This window comes from Canis lupus, chromosome 3, assembly GCF_048164855.1.
Source record: "Canis lupus baileyi chromosome 3, mCanLup2.hap1, whole genome shotgun sequence".
In the NCBI taxonomy this organism is placed as follows: domain Eukaryota; kingdom Metazoa; phylum Chordata; class Mammalia; order Carnivora; family Canidae; genus Canis; species Canis lupus.
In genome coordinates this window covers 67336261-67359939 of record NC_132840.1, presented here as the reverse complement: position 1 = coordinate 67359939, position 23679 = coordinate 67336261, and the positions used below count along the sequence as shown (strand labels likewise).

The window sequence follows — 23679 nt, the reverse complement described above, 5'->3', positions numbered from 1 at the left end:
GAGGGTATGGCTAACTCCCTAAATTTAAAGCATGGATAAGCAGTTTGTAGTCTTCTTTCTTCTTTTAGCCTCCTCTTTGTTGTAGCATCACCATTAGAATACCAAAGAGAAGTAGCACAATATATAAATTGTCCAAGTTTTAGTAGGCTTTGAGGGGTACATCTTGATTAAAATTAGATTTTGATAGTAAAAGCTTCCATCTGTCTTTAGCATGAAACACTAAAAATTGGCTTAGTGTCTAGGAAATGAGACCATTGGTGGTCCACCTTTCTTAATCTTTTCTCAACCTTTTGTAAGAAGTTAAGAGCATAAGGAAATGACTCTCCCTTTCCTTAGTAGCTGTTATAGTTATCAGGAATATGCATGTGAGTTTTTTTGTGTGTGAAACTATGAAAGAATGATGGACCCTAGGGAGACTGGGGGAACATCTAAGAGGTGGATCACCAGAGATGGCAGGTCAGCTGAGCTGGTAAACTCTATATTTCCCTGGGTTCAGGGGTCTGTCTCTTCCAGCCCTCAAAAGGGAGCTGATACAATCTCTGCCTTCTCAAGTGGGAGAAGTGACATTCTACGTCCATTCTCCAGAGTGAGCCATGGGACAGCAGCTTCTCAGGCAGCTAGGTAACATTCAAAAAAGAAACCACACTTCATCAAAAGGCACAGCAAGAAAGTAACCCCTCGGCAAGAGCAAAAGGTCAGTGAAGTATGGGTTGGGTGAGGTAGGCCCTAGAGATATCTAGGAGAGCTGCAGAGAAGCTTCTGCAAGGTCAGTGTGGTACTCTATGATTCTGGTTCAGGAAATGTTTTTCTCTTTTTATGGAGAGGGCCAGGTGCCAGGTGAGCCCAAGAGATCAGAAGTCCAGGAGTGGTGGGGAATGACAGAAAGGAACTATAGTCTGGAAGCAAGTTCTAGGACAGAGCTAGAGACAGGTTCTAGAAGGAAACCAAGAAGTTTTCATGTGTAGTTCCTTTGAGGGTATCTGGCCAGCATAGAAACAGAGGGTGCTGGTTCTAATTCAGGCTGGGTGTGGCATCATCTAAACAATCTATGGAATCACTGCAGGGACAGGTGGATTGAGAGGGAGCAGAGGTCATGACTGAGAGCCAACATCATGCATGGAATCTGAAGGGTGACAAGAGGACTCAGTGGAGGCCTTGAGGCAAAGTGGGGTTTCCAAAGATAGTTATTCCTTGGACCAGAAATGTATATTAAGGAGATATGAGTGCCACCCTCTCAAGGCTGTTGTACTTCTCATTGATAAATGGCATATATTTTAAGGTATATAAGTGAAAATATTTATAACTCCCTATTTCAGAGCCTAGCCAAATGATAACTATTATTATGAAGAATTCTTATCTACCCCAGAGAGAACTGAGGTGACAGGAGAAGACCTAGGCTTCGAAGTCAGCACCACTGTGCCACCCATACCAATCTTTGACTAGACATTCAAGTTAGTGTCAGAACATTTGCACTCCACATAATTGCTCTTGTGCTTTACAGGATTTTTCTGTTCCCCATTTCCCTGGCAAACTCAATTTGCGAAGTTCTACTTGAACTAGATGAAAGGGGATTTATCTTTCTCAGAACAAAGAGAGGTTCAGCTTGGCCTTGGAAGTTGGGGGATAGTCTTGTCCATGGGTGGGACATGTTCTGAGGTCAGGAAAAGCTATGGAACCAAATTGAATATTGAAACGGGAAGAACCTAACTCTCTACTTCCAGCCACAAGGATGCTGAGGGCCAGTGAAAAGAAAGGAGTTGCCCAAGATGACCGAGAGCCAGAAGGAGGGGTTGAAACAGATTGAGGAAGGGGCCTTTTTCTTTTGGTACAGAAGAGAGGTCTTGGATGTTATCATTCAAAGCTTCAGTGAAATTAAAGAAATCTTGCGATGCTAGAATATACAATTTCCGATTGCGTGTGTGTGTGTGTGTTTAACACTTCACAAGAAACCCAAATGTAAATCACAGATATGGACATCACACTGTTTCCACCCAGTGGTAACTGAAGTGTGCATGTGATTGGTACTGCAAAACAGCAGCTGGATATGTAACTAAACAAATCTCTAACTAGCAGGCTTGATAGAAGGACAGACAGTTATTATGAATGGAGCTAGGCAATACACATCTGTCTCACAGTTAGAGTTTGGCCATCTCTCAATAAAGATCAAACACTTTCAATTATCTAAGCCATAAATGCACAACATGGTTATCCATTTACCTTCTGTTACTCCGAATTTCTCCATCAATATACACTACTGTCATACTTCATTCTATGTTGACAATGTTTTCCTTCCAGAAATAATTAGGAAATATTATTAACCAGGACACCCAGCTGACAATATGGCTTTATTCATGTGTTCTTGGCATGGAGATCTTAGCAGCTAATTTAAATGTAAGGATTTAGAAAATATAGAAAAATAAAATAATTGTAAGTCATTATGACTTGGAAAGCAAACAATTGAGATAGATGTAAAAGAATCATGACAAGTGGAAACAGCTAACTTTTGGTCTGTAATGTATATAATATCTACAATTCAAGACTGATGTAATATAAATATAGTTCAGACCTTTCAAAGCAACCTAGAAATCTTTATGTATTTTCTTTCATGTTTATGTGGAATATTAATCTAAAATAACTTTCCTGGATATTTCCTTATTGTTATTCACCATAGCATTTTGATGAATAAGCAAGATAGCTGTTCGCATGCCCATAAACCAATAAAAGAGACTGAAGAGCAGACCCTGATCCCAGGCTCATCGCAATCTCCTCCACACTGCCTGTTCTGCTGATAATTTTTACTCCAGCCTGATTGTCGTTTCCTACTTAGTAAGTCAAAATTTTTTTCCCTCATGCCAGCTGTTGTGTACTCAATGATTTTAAACGAATTTTTATGATAGCTTAGGAAAAACTTGATTAGAAAGCTCAAGAGCCTGCAAATCATTCACTGAATTTGAAAGCAAAATGAAAAATTGTGGCTATTAGCCTTACTGCTTCCTCTTGTTATCCCTTTTTGTTCTTTACAATAGATAACTGAGAGTTCACTGAATTTTGCGAGGTTATTAAAATTTTTCAATGATTTGCTTTTATGAAACTCAATTGAAATCGTGTAATTGAAAAAACAAGCAATAAAAGCCTACATCAAAAGTCTAATTATATATATTTTTTGGTACTAGATGTGGGTGAATGGCTCATATTTTAAATATTCTGATAGAAGACAAGTAATGTAGTAAAGAATAACACAGAAAAAACTGAGAAGGCAAGAGAAAAACCATTATTTAAAACCAGATGTCCACAGTAATAGTGTGAAACCACAGGCTCATGGCTAGGACGTATAAAAGTGGTTTTAAGTCCAGTCTTTGGTGCAAATCTCTTTGGTGAAAGGGATTTCTCTCCTTTTCTTTCCTACTGCAATGATGTGAAAAACATTTCATGGTATCAGAAACAGATGTTCTTGAAGGAAATTGTGGTGAAGATGGATTAACAGAGCCTGTGTAAACTTATCAAAGTGTTATCACAGAGAGTGGGGCACCAATTTGGGCATCAAATGGACACTTCCTAAAGGATACTTCTCCAGAGGGACACACATTTCATCATATATGTGTATTAGCTTCCTAGGCTGCTGTAAAAAATTACCACAACCTGGGTGGCTTATAAAGACTGTAATGTCTGTCTGTACAGTTCTGAGGGCCTGGAGCCCAAAACAACATTTTGGCAGGGCTGTGCTCCCTGTGGGACTTTAAGGGAGAATCTATTCTTTGCTTCTTCTAGCTTTTGGTGGCTGCCCACATTCTTTGACTTGTTGGCTGTGCGTCTCCAACCTCTGCCTCCTGACTGTTCTGCCTCTTGCTCTTTTGTGTGTCTTCTGTGTGTGTGTGTGTGTGTGTGTCTCTCTCTCTCAAACTCTCTCATGAGGATGCATGTGATTGCATTCAGAGTAATGCAAGGCAATATCTCCTGGGATAATCTAGAGTAGGTACCTCCTCCGAAGATCCTTAACTGAATCACATATTTTGCCTAGAACCTTCACAGGTTCCAGGGTTTTGATGTGGGATCTTTGAGGGTCCGTTCCTTGGGCTGGCACCACTCTGTATGGCAGAGCTGCATGGGAGGGCCTCCAATCTCCTCAAGCTGGCCTTTCATTGCTTATTACCCATGCCGTCAGTAGCAAAGTTTGAACATGCCTAAGGATGGCTTCCCCATCTGAACTTATTCAAGATGTTCAACACACTGTTGCCTGCGGCACTGGCATGAGGAGGAGAAGGTAGGCTAGGTATTATCCATGCAATTAGGATCCCAAGTGCCCACCAGCAACGTGAGTCTCCATGATTCCTGCTCATCAGGTTGCATTTGCAACAGGGACAGAAATAAATCTTCCAAAGAATATTGTGTCTTTCCTGAGATATACAGATATTCTAGAATAGTGGTTAACAGGTGAAAGGGAAAACCAATTTATGGAGGTATTTTAAGCCAAATAACCAGATTTTGGGAAAACATGCATTTAATCACTTAAATTTAAGAGGTGATTGGAGTAGGGATGAGAGTAAGATACTAGTGTTGAGACATCAGTTAATACACGTGACCGCATAGACAAGGCTAAGTTCAAGCTGCCTATGCACTTGATGCCTGAGAATAACTACCATAGTTAGGGCGGGTTTGCACCTTTCTTATCCTAGAAGTTCTTGCCCCATGATATATTTTCCTGTCTTCTGATTTTCCCTGTTTTCATGTGCTATGGCCCTTGAACGTGTCCTTCCAAAATCCATATGTTGAAATCCCAATGCCCAATGTGATGTTATTAAGAAGTGGGACTTTGGGAGGTGAGTAGGTTATGGGGGTGTAGCCCTCACAAATAGTATCAACACCCTTATGAAAAAGCCCCCAGAGAGCTCCTTAGGCCCTTCCTCTATGCGAAGACACAGTCAGAAGCCAGCTGTCTGCAACCCAGAAGAGGTCCTCACCAGAACCTGTCCATGCTGGCACCCTGATCTTAGGCTTCCAGCCTCCAGAGCTATGAGAAATAAATGTTTGATGTTTATAAGCAACCTGGTCAGTGGTATTTTGTTACAGAAGACCAAATGGACCAAGATGGTGAGTCAGAGATTGTTCTATCCCAGTCCACATAGATCTGTCCCTTTTAAAGGAATATTAAGTTGGGAGCCAGAAGATTTGCCACCTGCTAACTGTGCAACCTGAGAACAATCGCTTCCTGCATCTTCTCCATGTTTCCATCTGTGAAATGGGAAACCATGTAAATATGAATTTCACAGGATTTGTATGTCCATCCAATGAGACCACACAAGGAAGTGTGCTTTAAACTGTCTTTATGTAAATAGTATTGTAGTCTTCATATCACATGGCATATTACATGCCACCTGGTCTTTCATCTTTAGTCTAGTGCTTGGTTATGTGGGCTTGTATCTTCTAAATGTATAAATCTTATTCTTTTCCACTACATTATTTGGTGTTTAATGGCATAGACTATGTATTATATGTTTCTTGTATCCACTTTCACTGTAACACTGTCAGTGTCACTGGGCCAACAGAAATAGCTCGACAAATTATAATCTGGGTAGATATGAGAACGTTGGCTGTGTGAGGCTTGAACCCCTGCTCTTTGCTCTAGAGTCAAGTTCTCAAACTCTGATGTGCAAAGGAATCACCCAAGGAGCAGGTTAAAAATGACCATTCTGTGGCTCCAGTCCAAAATCTCTATGTTAATAGACATGGAACAGAGATCAGGAATCTGCACTTTAAAATAAAATCAAACAATATGGTTTATTATGTTTATGTTGTTGTATCTTTTCACCCTCTCAAAAGAGTGAAAAAATAATAAAAATAATAAATAAATATAATATATATAATAAAAAAATAATAAAAACATATTATGTGATAGTCACAGATCTTAACCAAAATATGTTAGGTAATTTTAGAAAGAAGAATATAGTTATATTGACTATTTGGAAATACTATGCTTTCTTATCTTTTTCTTAATTCTATCTGGCATTGTGCCTTATCATTGTATGTATATATTGATGATGATGCCAAGGAATGAGTTAGAACCTCATTCACACTGGGCAGATCCAATATCTGTTCTTTTACTGTGTCTTTATTCTCACTGTGATTCCTGTCTTCCGATTGACAGTATGCCGAGAATGTCTGTTAGGTCTCACAATTCTGGCTGTAGCTGTGGCCAAACAATCCACGTTACCTTTCGTGAAGGTTCATTTGGAATGGACTCTGAATTCCCTCTCTCAGGCAACTGTGTGGCTCAGTCAGGTAAACATCCGCCTTTGGCTCAGGTTATGATCCTGGGGTCCTGGGATAGAGTCCTACATTGGGCTCCCTCCTCCGAGGAGAGTCTGCTTCTCCCTCTACCCTCCCTCTGTGCACACTCTCTCTCATTCTCTCTCTCAAATAAATAAATAAAATCTTTTAAAAAATGAATTCCTCCCTCCCTCCCATGCTCTCTCTCAAGAGACTAAACTGGTATGGAAATTTGTAATGCACACCCCCGATGACTGAGCAGGCACTGAGAAACACTGAACACACAGGGAACCAATTATTCCGATTTTATTTTGATCAACTAAGCTCCATTTGTTGAACTAGAAGAAAGGAGGCACTTTAAAATAAAGGAAGACAGAGACGTGCAAAGTTCTTGGATGGGAGGACCTAGAATCTGGAGTTGGTTCACTTGAAACATGTCTCAGAAGTTTGATCCTGGAATGGTGTTGAACACAGTCCTGATATTCTGAGCAGCCCCACTGGAAGAACCAATGTGCCAGCCGCCATGCTAGGTGCTGTACATAGTTGCCACATTTGTTTTTGTGTCCCACATCCAGCAATGCACAACAGACGCCTGACATTCATGTTGTCACATTTTACCAATAGACTAAGTGATCACAAACCCATCTTGATAGCCAACCAACCACTACTCCTACTCCAGAATCACTTTTGGAGCTCTGGGTGCAACTATTTAAACATTTTAAGCACAGGGCAGAGCTATTTATGAAGATATGGATGGTAGACAGAGGTTTCAGACAGAAGACATCTCTTACTAGACTATTTCAATCCAACTTTGCATGCTATAGAGAGGATTTTTTTAAGTTGTCTCTAACAAATTTAGAATAATATGTCGATGATGGTTAACATTATCCTCACCAGCTGAGCTTTTGTTAATTTATGACTGGGAGAAATGGAAAAGTCAGGACATATCATCCTTTTATTGCCACTTGCTGAGATAGCCAATAAGTTCACAGAGTTCTTGAAGGGCTTACTCACAGATTGACACCTGTACCATGATATTAATGGTAGTAATTATAAGTGTGTGCCAGGTCAAGGAGGGCTTTGCTATCGAGAATATCAGAATCAAGAAGTGAGACTTGGTGTCAAGGGAGAGGGGGAATAACTAACATTAAAAGAGGACTTAGCCCCCAAAGACTTCAGAATGAATTAAATTGAGACTTACGTTAAATCTTGAGTTACTTGTCTGCCTGGATCGTTTTTCTGCCAGTAGATCTTTGACTGTGTGCTTCACTCGCACGCCTTGATACACTCGTTTGCTGTAGTCTCCTGGGACTTAAGCAAATAGAAGTAATGATCAAACGTGGATGGAGTGATAGGTTAACCTCCCTGGGGATGTATTCAAGGGCTTGTCATTGTGATGCTGTTTGCTCATTAAAATTATAGACTTCTTAAATTTGAAGTGGCTTCAATAGAGTCCACTTAGTCCTCTTTCCTTTATTTTTTTTTTTTCTTCTTTCCTTTAACAGAAACTCATCCGAGCTCTGCTTATGTGGAAACCTCTCCCCCTCACCCCCCACTATTCCATCTTCTATATAACAGCTCTTCAGAGTGTCCTCTTTTTTGTACTCTGATTTGTCAAGATTTCTTCCAGGAAGGCTTAAAATTTATGCTTTAGTCACAAGATCAGGAATCGGATGCACCTTGAAATAATGCTTCTTACTATCTGATGCAAAAGTTAGATTTGCATGATTCAGTTTGCAGAGTGACAGCATTCTTGCCATATCATATTCCTCCTACTTGATGTGGGTGAGCTGGTCAACTGGACTGCTTTAAGATTATATTCTTAGGAAGAAAGCCATCTGTTTCTGTTTACTGCACCAAATTAAGCAGTTTTTCTTATTAAAAACACAGTCTTTCGACATGGGGAGTTGCTGCTTTGAAACTAGGCCAAGGGGGCAGCCCGGGTGGCTCAGCGGTTTAGCGCCTGCCTTAGGCCCAGGCGTGATCCTGGAGATCCAGGATCGAGTCCCATGTTGGGCTCCCTGCGTGGAGCCTGCCTCTCCCTATGCCTGTGTCTCTGCCTATCTCTGTGTCTTTCATGAATTAATAAATTAAAATCTTAAAAAAAAAAAAGAAAAAAGAAAAGAAACTAGGCCAAGGATAAGGAAAGAGTCATTCATTCATTTAACAGGTATTTGTTGAGCACTTACCAAACATATTATTGTGCTCCCTAATTAAACTGTATTACTTCATTTGATCCATTTTACAAATGAAGAGACTGAGATCTGGGACTAAGCTATTTGCCAACGTCTCGAAGCTGCTAATTAAGCAATGGAGCTGGGATCCAGACTTAAGGACTGTAGCTCTCACAACTGGAAAAGCTTGCTATTTTTACCATGAGGAAATTACAGAGAAATAACAGATAGAGAAAAATACTTCTCTGAAATAATTCTGAAATTGGCAACACTGCTTCTAGAGATAGTGAGTTCCTTGTCACCATGGAAGGTCACGCAATGACAGGAGGACATTCTTTTTGAACAAGTATAGAAGCGTTCAAGCACCAAATAGTAGTAGAACTGTAGGAACTATAAGATATTTTCTAAATCTGAAATCATTGTTCTGAAGTACGTTGGGTGGTTTCAATTCCTTTTTATTGAGTCATTGCTGGCTTACTAGCAATTTCAGGGATCCATGTGCATGGCAGAAGGAACTCCCATGTATATGTGTAAGCATATCACCCAAAACACTCTAATCTGGTTAAATTTGTAGATAGTCTAGGACCTACTTGACTTATGAGTCAAATCTCATTACAAAGAGAATAAAAGGAAGGAAGAAAGGAAAGAACCACAACCCAAAGTGAAGGTCAAGTGGCCCATGGCGTGGAAGAGGCTACTGGCCCAGTAAGCAGGACCTCCATGATCACATGTTACTCTGGTCCCTGACTGGAGATGATCGCAGCTTCTTAGCTCCAGTTTCTTTGTCTGTAAAATCTCTCTGTGGCATTTTATAAGATAGGCATATAAAAATATGCTGAACTACCAAGTTTTACATAAAATGTGAGTACAAAATGAAGGAGAAAAAAAAAATCTAGGTTCCAAGGTGGTGTATTATTTAGTTCAAATGAAGGGACACACAAACCTGATTTCAGCAAAATAAAATTATTTGAACGGTCCTTTGAGTCTTTGTTTGGGAGGTTCTAATTTTGCTCTATATATCTTTTAATTAAAGAAGCTAGAAGTATTTATTTTAAATCAACTTCCAAATTTTTAAAAATATTTTATTTATTCATGATAGATGGTGGTGGGGGGGGGGGGCAGAAACAGCCTCCATGTGGGGAGCCAGATGCGGGACTCGATCCCGGGACTCTAGGATCACGACCCAGGCCAAAGGCAGGCGCTAAACCACTGAGCCACCCAGGGATCCCCTCAACTTCCAACTTAAAGCTTGATGATGTTATGTTTGTTCCAAAGGAATCTAGGTGCTCCTTCTAGAATATATGCGATGCCTTCATTTTTGGAAAAGCGTAGGGCCACATTTACTCATCAATGATTTATTGAAGCATTTTCTATGTGTCAGGCACCATGTCAGGACTGGGGATACCAAAGAACTTGCTATCTAGTGGTAGGAGAGAGACATTTAGACGGTAATTTTAATGCAAAGGTGCTAAGTCCGACAACAGAATTCTGACTAGGATATTCTGAGAAGCATAGATGTGTCAACTCCTTGTGAGGGTGAGGAGGGCCTGGGGAGGGCAGGGGAATCCAAGCTGGAGGGTGGGCCATTTGGTTATGATAAAGTGAGCAAGAACATTCCAGGCATCGAGGACCTCAGGGGCAAAGTCCAGGAGGCAGGAACAGAGTGAGGTGTGTGAGGGAGGAAGTGAGACTGGAAGATGAAATGAATAAGCTCTGTCATGAAGTTTCTGGTGGGCAAAGGAGTTTGGACTTCATTCTGTGGACAGTGAGTCATTGGAAGCTTTTAAGCAAGGTAGCAATATGGTTAGATTTGCATTTTAGATAGACTTTTCTAGCAGCTATGTAGGGGGTGGATTTAAGAATCACAAAGGCAGGGCAGCCCGGGTGGCTCAGTGGTTTAGCGCCGCCTTCTGCCCAGGGTGTGATCCTGGAGCCCGGGGATCCAGTCCCACGCTGGGCTCCTTGCATGGAGCCTGCTTCTTCCTCTCCCTGTGTCTCTTTGTTTCTCTCTCTGTGTGTGTCTCATGAATAAGTAAATAAAATCTTTAAAAAAAAAAAAAGAATCACAAAACCACAGGGAGATCAGTCAGGAGAGTTCTAGAAGAATTCAGGTAAAAAAGAATAGGTTTGGGTTTTTTTGTGGTTGTTTTTGGTTTGTTTTTGTTTCTATTTTTAGAGAGGGACAGGAGGGAGAAGACAGAAAGGGAGAGAGAGAATCTTAAGCTGACTCCACGCTGAGTGCAAAACCCAACTTGGAGCTCAGTCTCACAACCCTGAGATCATGACTTGAGCTGATATCAAGAGTCAGAGCTTAGCCAACTAAGCCACTAGACCTTTCCAAGAGATAAGGGGTTGTGAGTAGTGGTAGACAGGAGGGCAAGGAGCAGACATTTGAAAATTATTTAGGTATGGGAGAGAGAGAAGAGGGAAGATTCAAAGGTGATTCCCAAGTTTTCCTCATGGGATTCGTCTGGGTACATAATTTTGAAGCCATCAAGATGTGGTGGTGGTAATGAAACGAGGAAAGAGGATGGAATTGCCTGGGGGAGTGTTCAAAAGGTACGGTCATGTGATAGTACACGTAGAAACAATACCATGTGTCAGGCACACCAGGATAAGCAGGTCAGGCTACTCCCATGGCCCCAAAGGATCAGTATCTTGGAAACTCCTATGATGCCAACTCTTGACACACTGGTTGGGAATTTCTGGAGAAAATAGTTACAAGTAGAAGCCTGGGGAATGTCCACATTTGAAGCATTGTCAGAGGAGGAAGAGAGAAATGAAGAAGATAATGAAGAATAGTTGGAGAAGAATGGGGCAAAACCAGGGGAGTAAGGCATCCACAGGATTCGGGGGAAGAGACTTCAAGAAAGAAGGGAAAAGTATGGGGGCACCTAGGTGGCTCAGTGGTTGAGCATCTGCCTTCAGCTCAGGGCGTGATCCTGGGGTCCTGGGATTGAATCCCACATCGGGCTCCCAGGAGGGAGCCTACTTCTCCCTCTGCCTATGTTTCTGCCTCTCTCTTTATGCCTCTCGTGAATAAATAAATAAAATTTTTTTGGAAAGATTTTTTTCCCTAAGAAAAAGGGAAAAGTAAGAAAGGCAGGAGAGAATGGTCCAGGAAGATAAGGATGGCAGAGCATCTGCGGCTTTCAATTCAGTGGTTGATGTCAACCTTAGCAAGAGAAGCTTTGGAAATATAGCTAGAAGCCAGACCATAATGCCAAGGGCCAACCCAGGGATGGAGGTTTCTTCTTGATATCTGAATGAGAAAGGGAAGCAGGAGTTGGATGATAACTGGAGAGAGCTACAGGGTCAAGGAGAGGTCTGCTTATATTTTTCTATCTATATACTTACAGGTGACTGAGATTTGAGGATATTTGAACAGATCAGAGGAAGGGATTAAAGATTTAGGAAAAGGGTAGAGATTGATGAAAGAAGGTTGAAGAGGAAGCAAGAAATTGGAGGCCAGGTCATAAGTTGGCTCTCAAGCCCTGAGACTAGGATGAGGAAGGGCCAGAGAAGAATGGTGACCAGGCCAGGTGACCTGGCCGGTGGCTGGGACAGCTCTAGTGCACCCGGAACAGCCTGGAGTAGGAGACAAGACAAGACAGGGGGCAAAGCCAGATACACAGGTCAGAGCGATCCAGAGCACTCCAGGGATCCTCAAAGTCTGATTCCTGGACCAGCAGTGCCAGTTTTGCTAGGAACTTGCTAGACATGCCGATTCTCACGCCCTACGCCAGATGTACTGAATCAGAATCTTTAGGACTGGGGCTCAGCAAGCCATATTTTAATAAGCCCTCCAGGTGATTTTGATGTTTTCTGAAGTTTGAGAACCACAGGTATACATAACAGTGAGGACTTTATAGGGTTCTTGTTCAGGTGGGGGCCAACTCTAACCTGGGGATTCCTGGCTGAGTGAAAAGGGGAACATCTGGTGATTGACGGAGTGGATGCAGGTCTGAGAAAGAGGGAGGGGTGGGAACAGACAAGGTCCAGCCTGGATCCCTTGTCTGTCTGCAGACAGTCTTGGCTTCACTTTTTCCTGAAGCGCTTTTTAATTGATGATTGCAGTCTGATTCTCATCAATTTGTGCTTTATGTGTATGCCAAAAAGCCTGGAAGAAATACACCTCTTTTAAATAAGTTTAACAAGTAACCACATGGTAATTACTAGAGGGATAAAGTTCACGAGATGGCAAATAACCAGATCAAAACTCTGAAGTTTTGTCATAAACAATCAGTCTTATGTACAACTTGGCACTGACTTAGTGCAAAGTACCGGCCAAATGCCACAGGGGATGCAAAATAAGTCTAGAACGTATAGCAGATGTCCTCAAAGAGATCCCATTTCAGCAAAAGAAATGAGATATTCACATGTGAAAGGGGAGGGTGGGGAAGAGAACACTTTGGGTGGTCGGTGACAGTTTTGTGGGAAGGGATGTGATTCAGGTTGGACTCACAAGGATGTGGATGGGGTGGATGGGTTAGGAGTAGGGACAAGGTCTTGCGGGCATCAGGCCTGGCATGAACAAACACAGAGACAGGAAGGAGCAAGGCACATGTGGAAAGGGTAAGGAACGATAATGGGAATTAATGGGTTTATAATGGCATCTCCATGTAGATAAATTTCAAATAGATACCATTTAGCCCAGACCTATCCCGGCCAGGCTGTAGTCTTGATTATCCATCTTCACTTGGATGTCCAGTAGACATTGCAAACTCCGCATGTTCAAACCTACATTCCATTCTCCCCTCCACCTCTGCTTTATCTGGAACCCTCCCTTATCTCAGTAGGCAGCATCTCCAGCCTTCTAGGTGCTTGGTCCCAAAGCTATAGGCATCATCCTATCATCCTGGGTTCTTCTCTTTCTGTCCTACTTCATAAATGTCCTTTAGGAATTCATGATGGGGCTACCTACAAAAGAGATCCAGGAGCTGCTGACTTTCCTCCCACCTCCCTGCTACTAATATCTGGGTTTAATCTCTCATCATCTGGCACGTAGATTACTGCAGCAGCCTCAGGACCCTTCACCCCCAGTCCTGGTCTATTGTCAGCTCAGCAGCCAGAGTGATGCTTTAGAAAAGAAAGCACAATTGTGTCACTTCTCCCCCCAGAACCATACAATGGCTCCCCATTTCACTCAGAGTAAAAGCCAGAGTTCCTAGAATTGCCCTATGGAAACTTGTTCCATGATACTGCTGATCTCCCCTCCATAACTCTCCCCTTGCTCTCTGTACTCCTGCCAGTCTCTGAAATGCACAAAGCCCATCACTTCTGCCTCAGGACCTTTGCGTTGGCTGTCCACTCTATCTGGATTATTCTTCCCCCGGTTATCCACATGGCTATGTGCCCTTGTCCCCTTCACGTCTTGGCTCAAATGTCATCTTTCTAATGAGAACATACTTAAAGTTGAATCTTTCCCATAAAATATTCCTAATCCCTCTCACTCCATGTTACTTTCCTTTCTACATAGCATTTCTCACTTTATAATGACTTATATAATTTCTTTACTTATTAACTTTTATTGCTTACTTGCTAGAATGGAAGCTCTATGAGGGTGGGAATATTTGCCTGTTTTTACTCAGTGAAACATCTCAAGTGCCAATGCCTAGAATGATACTTGAAATACAGTAGACTTTTGTAATTATTTGTTGAAAGCGTCCTTTTGGTGGGGTAGGGGGAAGGGCATGGTTAAGATTAATGGACATGCTGAAAGTCTTGAAAACCAGAGTATTATAATTTATGTTGTAGGTGATGCAAACGACTAAACCTTTTGAGCAGGAGGGTATTGTGACTTTGACATCTTGGGGGAAGATACAGAATACTGTTATGGAAGATTAGTCTGAGGATGAAGCCTAGGATGGATTGAAGATGAGGAAGCAGGAAGGATGGAGAAAGGTAAAACAGAGGCTAACCAAAAACAGTGGAAATGACAAGGAAAGCACAGATTTAAAAAGATTCTCAAAAGAAAACACACACACACACACACACACACACGCAAATGCACAATAAAAAAGACCACCAGGATTAAGAGGAAAAAACAAGGAGACAGGGAAGTTTTCATGGGGAAATAAGAGTTCAGTTTTGAACATGTTGACTTTGAGGTTGTGGGGGCATCATCAAACTAAAATATCCTACAGATAAGATGGGGGCTCTGAGTAGCACTTCTAAGAAACACCTTCACGACAATAATAATTAAAATGACAAAAATAAAATTCTTTGAGGAATTTTGTAGCAGTGGAAGAGTAGACATCAAGTATGGAGCCTTGGAAGCCACCAGTTCTGATTCCCAGTGGAAGGCAGGGGCAGGGCAGGTGGGAGCGGGGACGAGAGTCAGAAATGGAGGTTTGTAACATAGCAGAGCTTTAGAATCAAGGAAGTGCAAAACAGAAGTAGAGAAAGGAATAATAGGTGTTGTCAAGAATCTGGCACCTAGTACATGCTCGATAAATATTTGGGGAGGAAGCAAAATGACTTACAGGAAAATGAAGGCACAGAAAGACCGTAGGGTTTGGAAAGGTGAAGATTTTCAGAATGTGGGAGACAGCATTTTGTAAGAGGAGTGGATGAGATCCTTTCTCTAGGGCTTCATGGGGACTGAAGGCTGCTCTGAAGCAGTGCTACATAAAAGCAAATACTTCATCTGACACAGCACAAAAAGTGAATTCAAATAAAATTTAATTAGCAATGGAACTTGGTACAATTGCTTTAAACTATAGCCCAGAGTATTCTCCATGTTTTGAAAATTCTTAAAGTTCCTTAAACCTGTCCTGCGCTCCTTATTTAGGGAGGAGTTAAAAATTCTATCAGTATTCCTTTTCCCAAACATTTCTTTCCTCTGGTGCATTGTGTCTATTTAAAGAATCCACACCTGCAGAAACCAGGAGATGCTTAAGAGTTTTTATTCAAATACTCTGGATACAAACTTGCATTCAGATCAGTTGTTGCGAAAACAAAGATCTGTGTTTCCGGAGAGAAAGCACAAGCAAATTTATTAAGGAGAATCAACTTATCCTTTAGAATTTGGAAAAAAAATGTTATACTTCCGTATTGTGATTATGCACATGCCGCCAATTGTCTCAGTCACGTCCTCTCCTTACTGCTATTTATTTTGATAAAGAATGTGGCACTGAGGGGGGAACATGACGGGATGAGCACTGGGTGTTATTCTGTATGTTGGCAAATTGAACACCAATAAAAAATAAATTTATTATTAAAAAAATATATATATAATAAAAACAAACAAAAAACAAAACAAAAACAAAAACAAAAATAAAAAAAGATATGGCCCATAGTATTCTTAGGGGTGCTGTTGCTTTATATTGTTTTTGAAAATTAAACATTTTCTGCATCAAAACAAGTGCATATATTCTGAAATTGAATATTTGAAATGTAAGTGGTTCATAAACTATTTTTAGTTATTAAATATCAAATACATTTATGGTGCTTATTTGAAGCCCTTTCTTATTTTACTATTTTTGATGATACTCTCTGGGGTCTGTTTCCTTGCTTTCTCTAAACAGGTGCTTGCTCTCTAAGGTAAAGGAATAGAGAGAGTTTGAAACAAAGAAAGGATAAAACAGAAAACGATCCCATAACTTTAGGAAAGAGCAATTCAAAAATACAACAAAAATATTTTGAGTTGTACATTTGACAATGGAAAAATTAGGATGATAGATGACGCCTCTCTGAAAGGTAGTCCCTCCTAGTATGGATGGGCACATTCCCATTCAAGACAGATTAGAATAAAACTCCGGAATGATGGATTACTGGTGGATAGAGTCCACATTTGTTCCATTTCTCTGCCCGTCAAGGGAAGTGCCCAGAATGAGGTCCTGAATGGTCTGGTATCAATACGGGGTGCCTGCCCACCCTCTGGCTCAAGTGCCTCCCCCTCTGCCTCATGAACCTAACCAGCTCAGCCTGCCTTGCTGAGGATGAGAAAGCCCTCACCAAAGGGAGGCAGATAACCATGGAGGGATAAAAAGTGGTAGCTTTACACACATTAGAGACTTGGTGTTTGTGCTTCCACTTCTGATCTGAGGACTTGATGTCATGTTAGTTTTATTATGGGAAACTTCCAGGACAATACAAGGAAAGGCATATTCCGCAATCAATAATAGCATGCGCAAATATTAATTACTAAGCAGAAATAATATATATTATTTTTGAAAGCTTAATCTGGAAAGAAAGATGGAAAGTTTTTAAGTGAGGCCAAATTAGGAGTTTGGTTCGCCCACCCTGCAGGCACCCACAGCCCCTTCCCCCTGCCTACCCTCCTCCCACCCGAAGTCTCACAGCTGATCCAAAACTCAGCACTTTGGTCAATTACCAATTTCATGCTGCAGTGTGTAGAGGCTCTTATGTGATGACTCTATCATCTTATTTTTTGAGATCAGACTTTGAAGAGTGGGGACATTTAAAAAATATTAATTTTTCTTTCAAGGCACTTTACAAGGCATTTTTGAAATACTCTGGCATTATTTATTAACACTTAAAATTCTATTTTTTCATCTCAAATTTGTTCCCAAACAGATGGGTTTTACTCTATGCTGACACTAACATCTGTATCCTCAGAGTGAACAAATTGGGAAGATCTATAGACAGTTTGAAATCATGAAATGGCAGTTTAGGCTCTTCCTTATCATATGCATGTGGGAAGTCCTTCATCCTTAGACTAAAAATCTGAAACAGGATGCATGAGTAAAAGATATTTCAAATTCTATAGAGATGTGGATTCTCCTCCTACACTTTCCTTACCACTGAGAGCTTACCAGAAATTATTTCATTTAACACAACATTTTGCTATACTGGAAAGGAAAGCTGGAATACCTGTCTCCATTTTATAAAAATAATGTTCAGTAGAGTTGATCTTCCAAAATAAATACCTGCCTAACCTCTAGGCAGCAAAAGTAAACCTGACAACTAGTAATTAAATGTGACTAGAAATTATGAAACTGTCACCAAGCATTCTAAATTGTTGGTCTCTTGTCTGTGTGGTTTTTTAAAAATAGTTTTACATGTTTTAGCCAGAGTTTCAGGGTATTTCTTCTTGTCCGTTGCTTTGCATTATGACTTTGGGATGTCAGAAATAAACATTAGGATTATTAAGGTTTTTTTTTTCTTTTTTTTTTTTTTAGTATGTGTGCTGCCGAAGCGAGCACATTAAGGTTTTCTTTAAATAAAGCATTGCAATAATTGACATTGACTCACCACTTTCCATTCTGGATGGTTCTGGTGAATTCCCTTCTGACCGGCAATGTAGGCTATCTGGTGAATGTCGTGTTCTCCTTGATACGGGATCCCAGACTCTGGCAAGGTCAGCCTGATCCTGATGGGAAAGGCTCCTGTACATGGTAGTGATGCTTCTGAAATGACTTGCTTTAGATTTGATTAAATGCAAATCCTCTGGTGTCTGTTTCTCTACAATTTGCATCCCCAATGTAGATTGTATATAAGGTACTATTTTCCTCCCCAAGAAGATTTTTATTTAGTAACAATGAGTTTCCATTAGGAACAGACTCTCTTAAAAGTTTATTATGGAAACAAGGAATCCATTATTTGTTTTTTGAATAGTAGTGCCATTTTCTATTTCTTTCATTTAGAGTCAGGTTTTAAAAAATAGTGCATATGAAAAAGCTTCTCTGTCTCAGTAGGAAATATAGGTTTTATGTCTGTAATATGTAGATTGTGAGTATATAATTTTTAAAAGCTACGCATCTTTCAGATATAGATAGAATTCTAGGCAGAAAAAAATCAAAATTAATACAAAATGAATACATTTTAATACAATTGGACAGCCTTATTACATATAGAACATAAATATATGATCCAAACCAGAAGCTCCTAAATCTGACAGTACCTCAGAATTAGTGGTGGACCTAATAAAAATACCCATGCCCAGCCACATCCAATTCTAATTCAGAAGCTTCTCAAATAGGGCCCAGAGAGCTATATTTTAAAACAAACTTACTGGGGCACCTGGGTGTCTCAGTCAGTTGAGTGTTGGACTCTTGGTTTCAGCTCAGGTCATGATCTCCTCGTGAGATCAAGCCCAATGTCCGGTTTCATGCTGGGCGGGGAGCCTACTTCAGATTCTCCCTCTCCTAAGATGAAATCAGAGAGGGAAGCAAACCATAAGAGACTCTTAACTCTAGGAAACAAACAGGGTCACTGGAGGGGAGGTGGGTGGCGGGATGGGGTAACTATGTGATGGAATGAGCACTGGGTGTTATATGTAACTGATGAATCATCAAATTATACCTCTGAAACTAATAATATGCTGTACGTAATTAAATTTAAAAAATTCTCCTTTTTCCTCTCCCTCCACCCCTCCTCCCTTTAAAAAATAATAAAAAAAATAAAACAATAATTTTTTTGAGAGTGGTCTTTTTGAGGAATATTCGGTGTCATGAACTCCTCTAGAACCAAAACCAAAAACAAAACAAGCCAAAAAACCCCCAAACAAACCCCAAACAACCAAATTTTTGGTAATTTCTGACATTTTCCTTATTAATCTTCAAGGACCCATGATTGCTGCTTAACCTAATTTTGGTTCCATTTCCTAGTCCTGCACAGAGTTAGTTTAGTCTGGATTGGTCTGAGACTTGGAATTTCAGGGCTTGAAGTAGGTAGGTATCATCTGGTAGTCCTTCAACCTGGCTCTGTCTCAGAGGCCTTCACCTCATTTCAGATCAGTGGAATCTGGAGGTTTCCTGGAGGTCCCCAGAGGTCCCCGACACGGACTTAGAAGGTCTGCAAAGTCTAAACCAATTTCATTAACTATTAACTTTTTTTCCCTTTAACTCTCTCATTCTCTCGTGAAAGTACAGAAGAGTTTTCTAGGGCCGTGTCACATGATATATGAATGGGAGATCATGGCAGATATGGGAGCATCTAGTTGTTTTCTATGAAGACAGACATTCAGGAGAGATTTGCAAAATTGTAAAACAGTGCCACTCTTCTCAATAACTTTATTTGGGAAGCATAGTTATTTTTAATTAAAATGTTATTTACATCAACATGTAATGGTTCATTGTTGTTATTTTAAATGAATAGTAAATATATTTTCTTAATCCTTAGTTTTGATTTTCAATATAAAATATTTATACGTGGATATAAGTCATATTTTAAAAAGCTCTTTGGTGTCCTCCATAATTTACAAGAGAGTAAAAGGGTTCTGAGACCACATGGTTTGACACCTGATCCTATGCAAGAACATCTACAGTATAAATGAGTTTCTAGAATGTTCTAACAAATTTGAAAACATTGTGTTTGCGCTTCTATTATGGAGAGAATTCACCTCTTATGTCCTTCACATTTCTAAAAGAAAATAAAAAAGACAAAATTTGGCTTAATTTCCTAGTTTCTAGCATCTGTTTCCTTTTCTCCTTTAAGTGAATGAGAAGAGGAAGAGCCACAGCCATACTGATCATATAGCCCCCGTGATTTGTATTCTTTTCCAAGCGGGGGTCATCCCAATTCTTTCTTACTCTGCTAACCAAATAGCTCTATGTTAAAATAAAATAAACATTATTAAGTGAACTTTACTATCTCTGCAATTAATTCCCCAAACATGTTGATTCTTCTCAACATTGCACTGGAAGATTTTAAACTTTTTAGGTAGAATGGAACCATTTTAGAACACAGATATAACACACATTGCTGATAGAGTCCAATCTTTCTTAGCACAGTGTTCGATCTTAGGGCCTGTCATACCTTTCATTGTGTCCATGATTTCTTCCCTCCACAAAGTCTCTATCCCAGTGGTCCTGCACCCCCTGCCTCGGCATCACCTGTAGTACTTAGGAAATATAATCTATCCTAGATTTGCTGAATTGGAATATCTGATGATCCAATGCAGCCAATCTGCATTTTAAGTGAGGCCCCTGCCCTCATGTGATTCTTAATAAGTACTGAAGGCTGGGGGGCCCCTGCTCTAGCTGTAAGTGGTGGTTTTCAAATAAGTCATCGACTTTTCATATCTCTTTGTTTTTTGCATGCCCTTAAATTGGAGCACCCTTCTCTCACTTCATGTGATTAAAATTCTACAAATCTTTCAAGATGCATTACCAATGCTACCTTCACCAAGATGAATTTAATGGCCCATTTCATGGTGCTTCTCCCTTGACTGTCTCTAATGGCACTGATTTCATGCTGCTTTCCATGCCGGGTCAGTGGTTTGCATATTCATCCCTCATCTCCAACCAGATCATCTTTCTCTTCTTCTCAATATTTCCACAGCATTTAGCTGTGTTTATGGTCCTGTGCACCTAGTAGGTGCTGGCCCTGGCCTGCAATTAAATCCATCAGAAACAACAGTTTCTGGGTACAAGCAGCAGAAAAGATAAAGCATATAAGAGGGGATTCCATTATTTTGCATGATAAAGAAATGTTACCATGAGTATAATCTTTCTCTTTCCATGAGCTGAACATACCATTGAAGAGTTTGTAACCATTTCTCTGTAGGCTGGTCCTGTATCCAAAACTCAAACACATAATGATTTTCTAGAGGAAAGTTAATGTAGAAATGTCCAGAATTCTGCAGAGGCATTTAGGATATTAGATGTCATTGGAAAAGCTGGAATGCATTGATTTGCAACAGGTACTTGCTTCCACTATCAAATACCCTTTGTATGCTTGGCTGTATTTGCATAGAATTCCAGAATTGTTTACAGAGAATTAAATATACTTAAAAAAAAAGATCCCAGAAAGGTTGTTTTCTTATTCCAAGGAAACAAGTCCTTGCATATTTGAGTGGATGGCTGTTGCTGGAAGGGTGTGGGTTGGCCATAAGTTTGGTCTGTTTGCTTCAGTTGCTGGTGGGTTTAGAAACATGGTGTGGACATAGGCAGGTTGTTGGGTCAAAACAAAGCCTGATGATGGTCTGGGGCAGCTTGTTAAGAAGGAGGGTGAAATAAGATTATGTTTTGGTAGAATAAACACAAATCCACATAGCACAGGCACAATTAGTATTTGTCTCCTTTATCTTGTAGTGGGAACACCCCTCAGATATTCCAGCCACAATGTTTCTGTATCAGCTTTTTTATTCACTCCAGAGCTGGGCACCTGCTGTGTGGGTTTGGTAGCTCCTGACAATTTGGCAGGGGCTTCACTGATAAATGTGCTACAAAGGTAGTTATGGTGGGTGAGGGTGTACAAGGCAGGTGTGAGGGACCCAGAGGAGGCATGCCAAAGTGGGGACGAAGGCACCTTCTCTTTCCCCCCACCCTGCCTTTATTCTAGTGCTTTCCTATTGCTCTGGCCTATCTTTGAGGGATGGTTGAAAGGAGCAGATGATCTGGTGGTTGAGCTCCATTGACAACGCAAAAGAGCCCCACGACACCTTTATTACAAGGGTGCAGGAGCAGAGGGAGACAGAGGAGAAATGTGCTAGCAAAAACACATGCCTCGTAAATGGAGAAAAGAATGGGCATCGTGACATAATAAGAAATATATATTTCTTGGTTCTTGACAGAGCTCCTAAAAACCTTTGTAATTTCCTGAATGACAGGGGTGCTAGGAGCATTTTGTTTTTTCTAATATTGGTCTTTGACTCAGGTTCCTGGCCTAGAGCTCTTAAATCCCTTGGAATTTCCTGGATGACAGGAGCATCTTTTGCTCTAAAGGGGACTCTAGGTGGGCTCCTGGGTAGCTTCAGGATGGGGGTTGGTCATCAGAAGACCAAGCCATGATTAGAAGCTTGGAACTTTCAGCTCCCACTTTCAGCTTCCCTCCCTCTGGGGAGGGAAAGGGGACTAGAAACTGAGTTAATAATCGATCTTGCCTATCTTGATGAAGTCTCCATGAAAACCCCTAAACTACATGGTCCAGAACGCTGAAGGGTTGGGGAACTCAGCAAGGTGCTCAGAAGGGGGCACCTCAGAGAGGGCACGAAAGCTTCCCACTCCTTGGCTTATGAATCTATTCCATTTGATTGCTCCTAAGTTGCATCCTTATGATAAATCAGGAATAATAAGTAAACTGTTTCCCTGGGTTTTGTGAATGGTTCTAGCAAATTATTGAAACCAAGGAATGGGTCATGGGAATTCTTGATGTATAACCTGTTGGTCAGAAGTACAGGGGTCAATCTGTGACTTGTAATTGGCATCTGAAGTGGGGGGCAGTCTTAAGGGCCTGAGACCTGTGGGGTCTGCACTAAGCCTGGGTAGTTAGTGCCAACATTGAGTTAAATTATAGGACTCCCATTGGCATCTGCTGCAAATTGGAGAGTTACTTGTGTGAAAATCCACACATTTTGTGTCACGAGTGTTGTGAATAGAGAAAGAAGAAACCTTTCTTTCTTTTAGGCACAAGCAGACACCTGCTCCAGTGGGCCCAGTAAACTCTCATATGCAGACAGATGTTTCTTTTCTCCCTACACCTGGATGGATGTGGAGACTGCTATGGCTCAGGGTGGCTGTGTCTTCTCCTGTGGCATGAATGCAGGTTTCAGGGTTCTGCTTAGTTGAGGGGGTCATAGTGATCCTGATGAAGACTGAGCAGAGAGGAGGGGCCATCATAGTTTGCCAAGCATGAATGCAGATGGCTCGAAGCAGACCTGACATATAGAGAAGGGCAGGGAAGGTAGCAGATAAGGCCACTTGAAGCCAGGTGACTTGTCATTTAGAAAGAAGTACCTAAGATGTGTAATGAGGGGACCTGGCCACTTATCATCCAGTCCTTCTACATGTGGCCAATTTTATGGCCGTAGCCTTTCCTTCAAATCTGAAAATAACTGTTTTGCAAATACTCTGGCATTTGGGCACACAGAAGTTCAGTGCAAGAATAACGTGGAGGGGGATGCCTGGGTGGCTCAGCAGTTACGGTCTGCCTTCAGCCCAGGGCAAGATCCTGGAGTCCCTGGGATCGAGTCCTACATTGGGCTTCCTGCATGGAGCCTGCTTCTTCCTCTCTCTCTCTCTCTCTCTCTCTCTCTGCCTCATGAATAAATAAATAAAATCTTAAAAAAAAAAAAAAAGAATAACATGTGGATAGACTGTTTCCACTGCAGGGGACACTGAACAGGCAACTTGTATCCCTCAATTTGCATGGAAGAAATGCAGTCCTGGATCTGCTGGGTCAGAGAAAAGTTATTCAATGAATTCTGGTGTTTTGATGGAGGCACATTGGAGCATGAGGGATCTGGAGACCCCGCTCCGCACCCCTGCCCTGAGAGGGCTACTCTGGCAGCAGGGCGTGCTTCTGGGGGAGGCTGAGCCATAGTCATAGGAGA

General features: G+C 41.1%; 1 protein-coding gene across 2 annotated transcripts in view; it reads right to left on the bottom strand.

The window, feature by feature from the left end:
* POU2AF2 (POU class 2 homeobox associating factor 2) overlaps window positions 1-18545 on the bottom strand; it is a 39222-nt gene extending 20677 nt beyond the window's left edge. The window contains exons 1-3 of one of the 2 annotated variants that reach the window (XM_072821920.1): window positions 18418-18545; window positions 17658-17791; window positions 7466-7575 (exon numbers count right to left, since the gene is read on the bottom strand). In XM_072821920.1, the coding sequence (XP_072678021.1) occupies window positions 7466-7575; window positions 17658-17667 (120 nt within the window). In that variant the 5' untranslated portion in view covers window positions 17668-17791; window positions 18418-18545. Of the gene's footprint in view, window positions 1-7465; window positions 7576-17657; window positions 17820-18417 lie in introns of those variants that run through there. The other variant, XM_072821918.1, reaches the window with a different exon arrangement.
* Between the last annotated feature and the right edge of the window lie 5134 nt (window positions 18546-23679).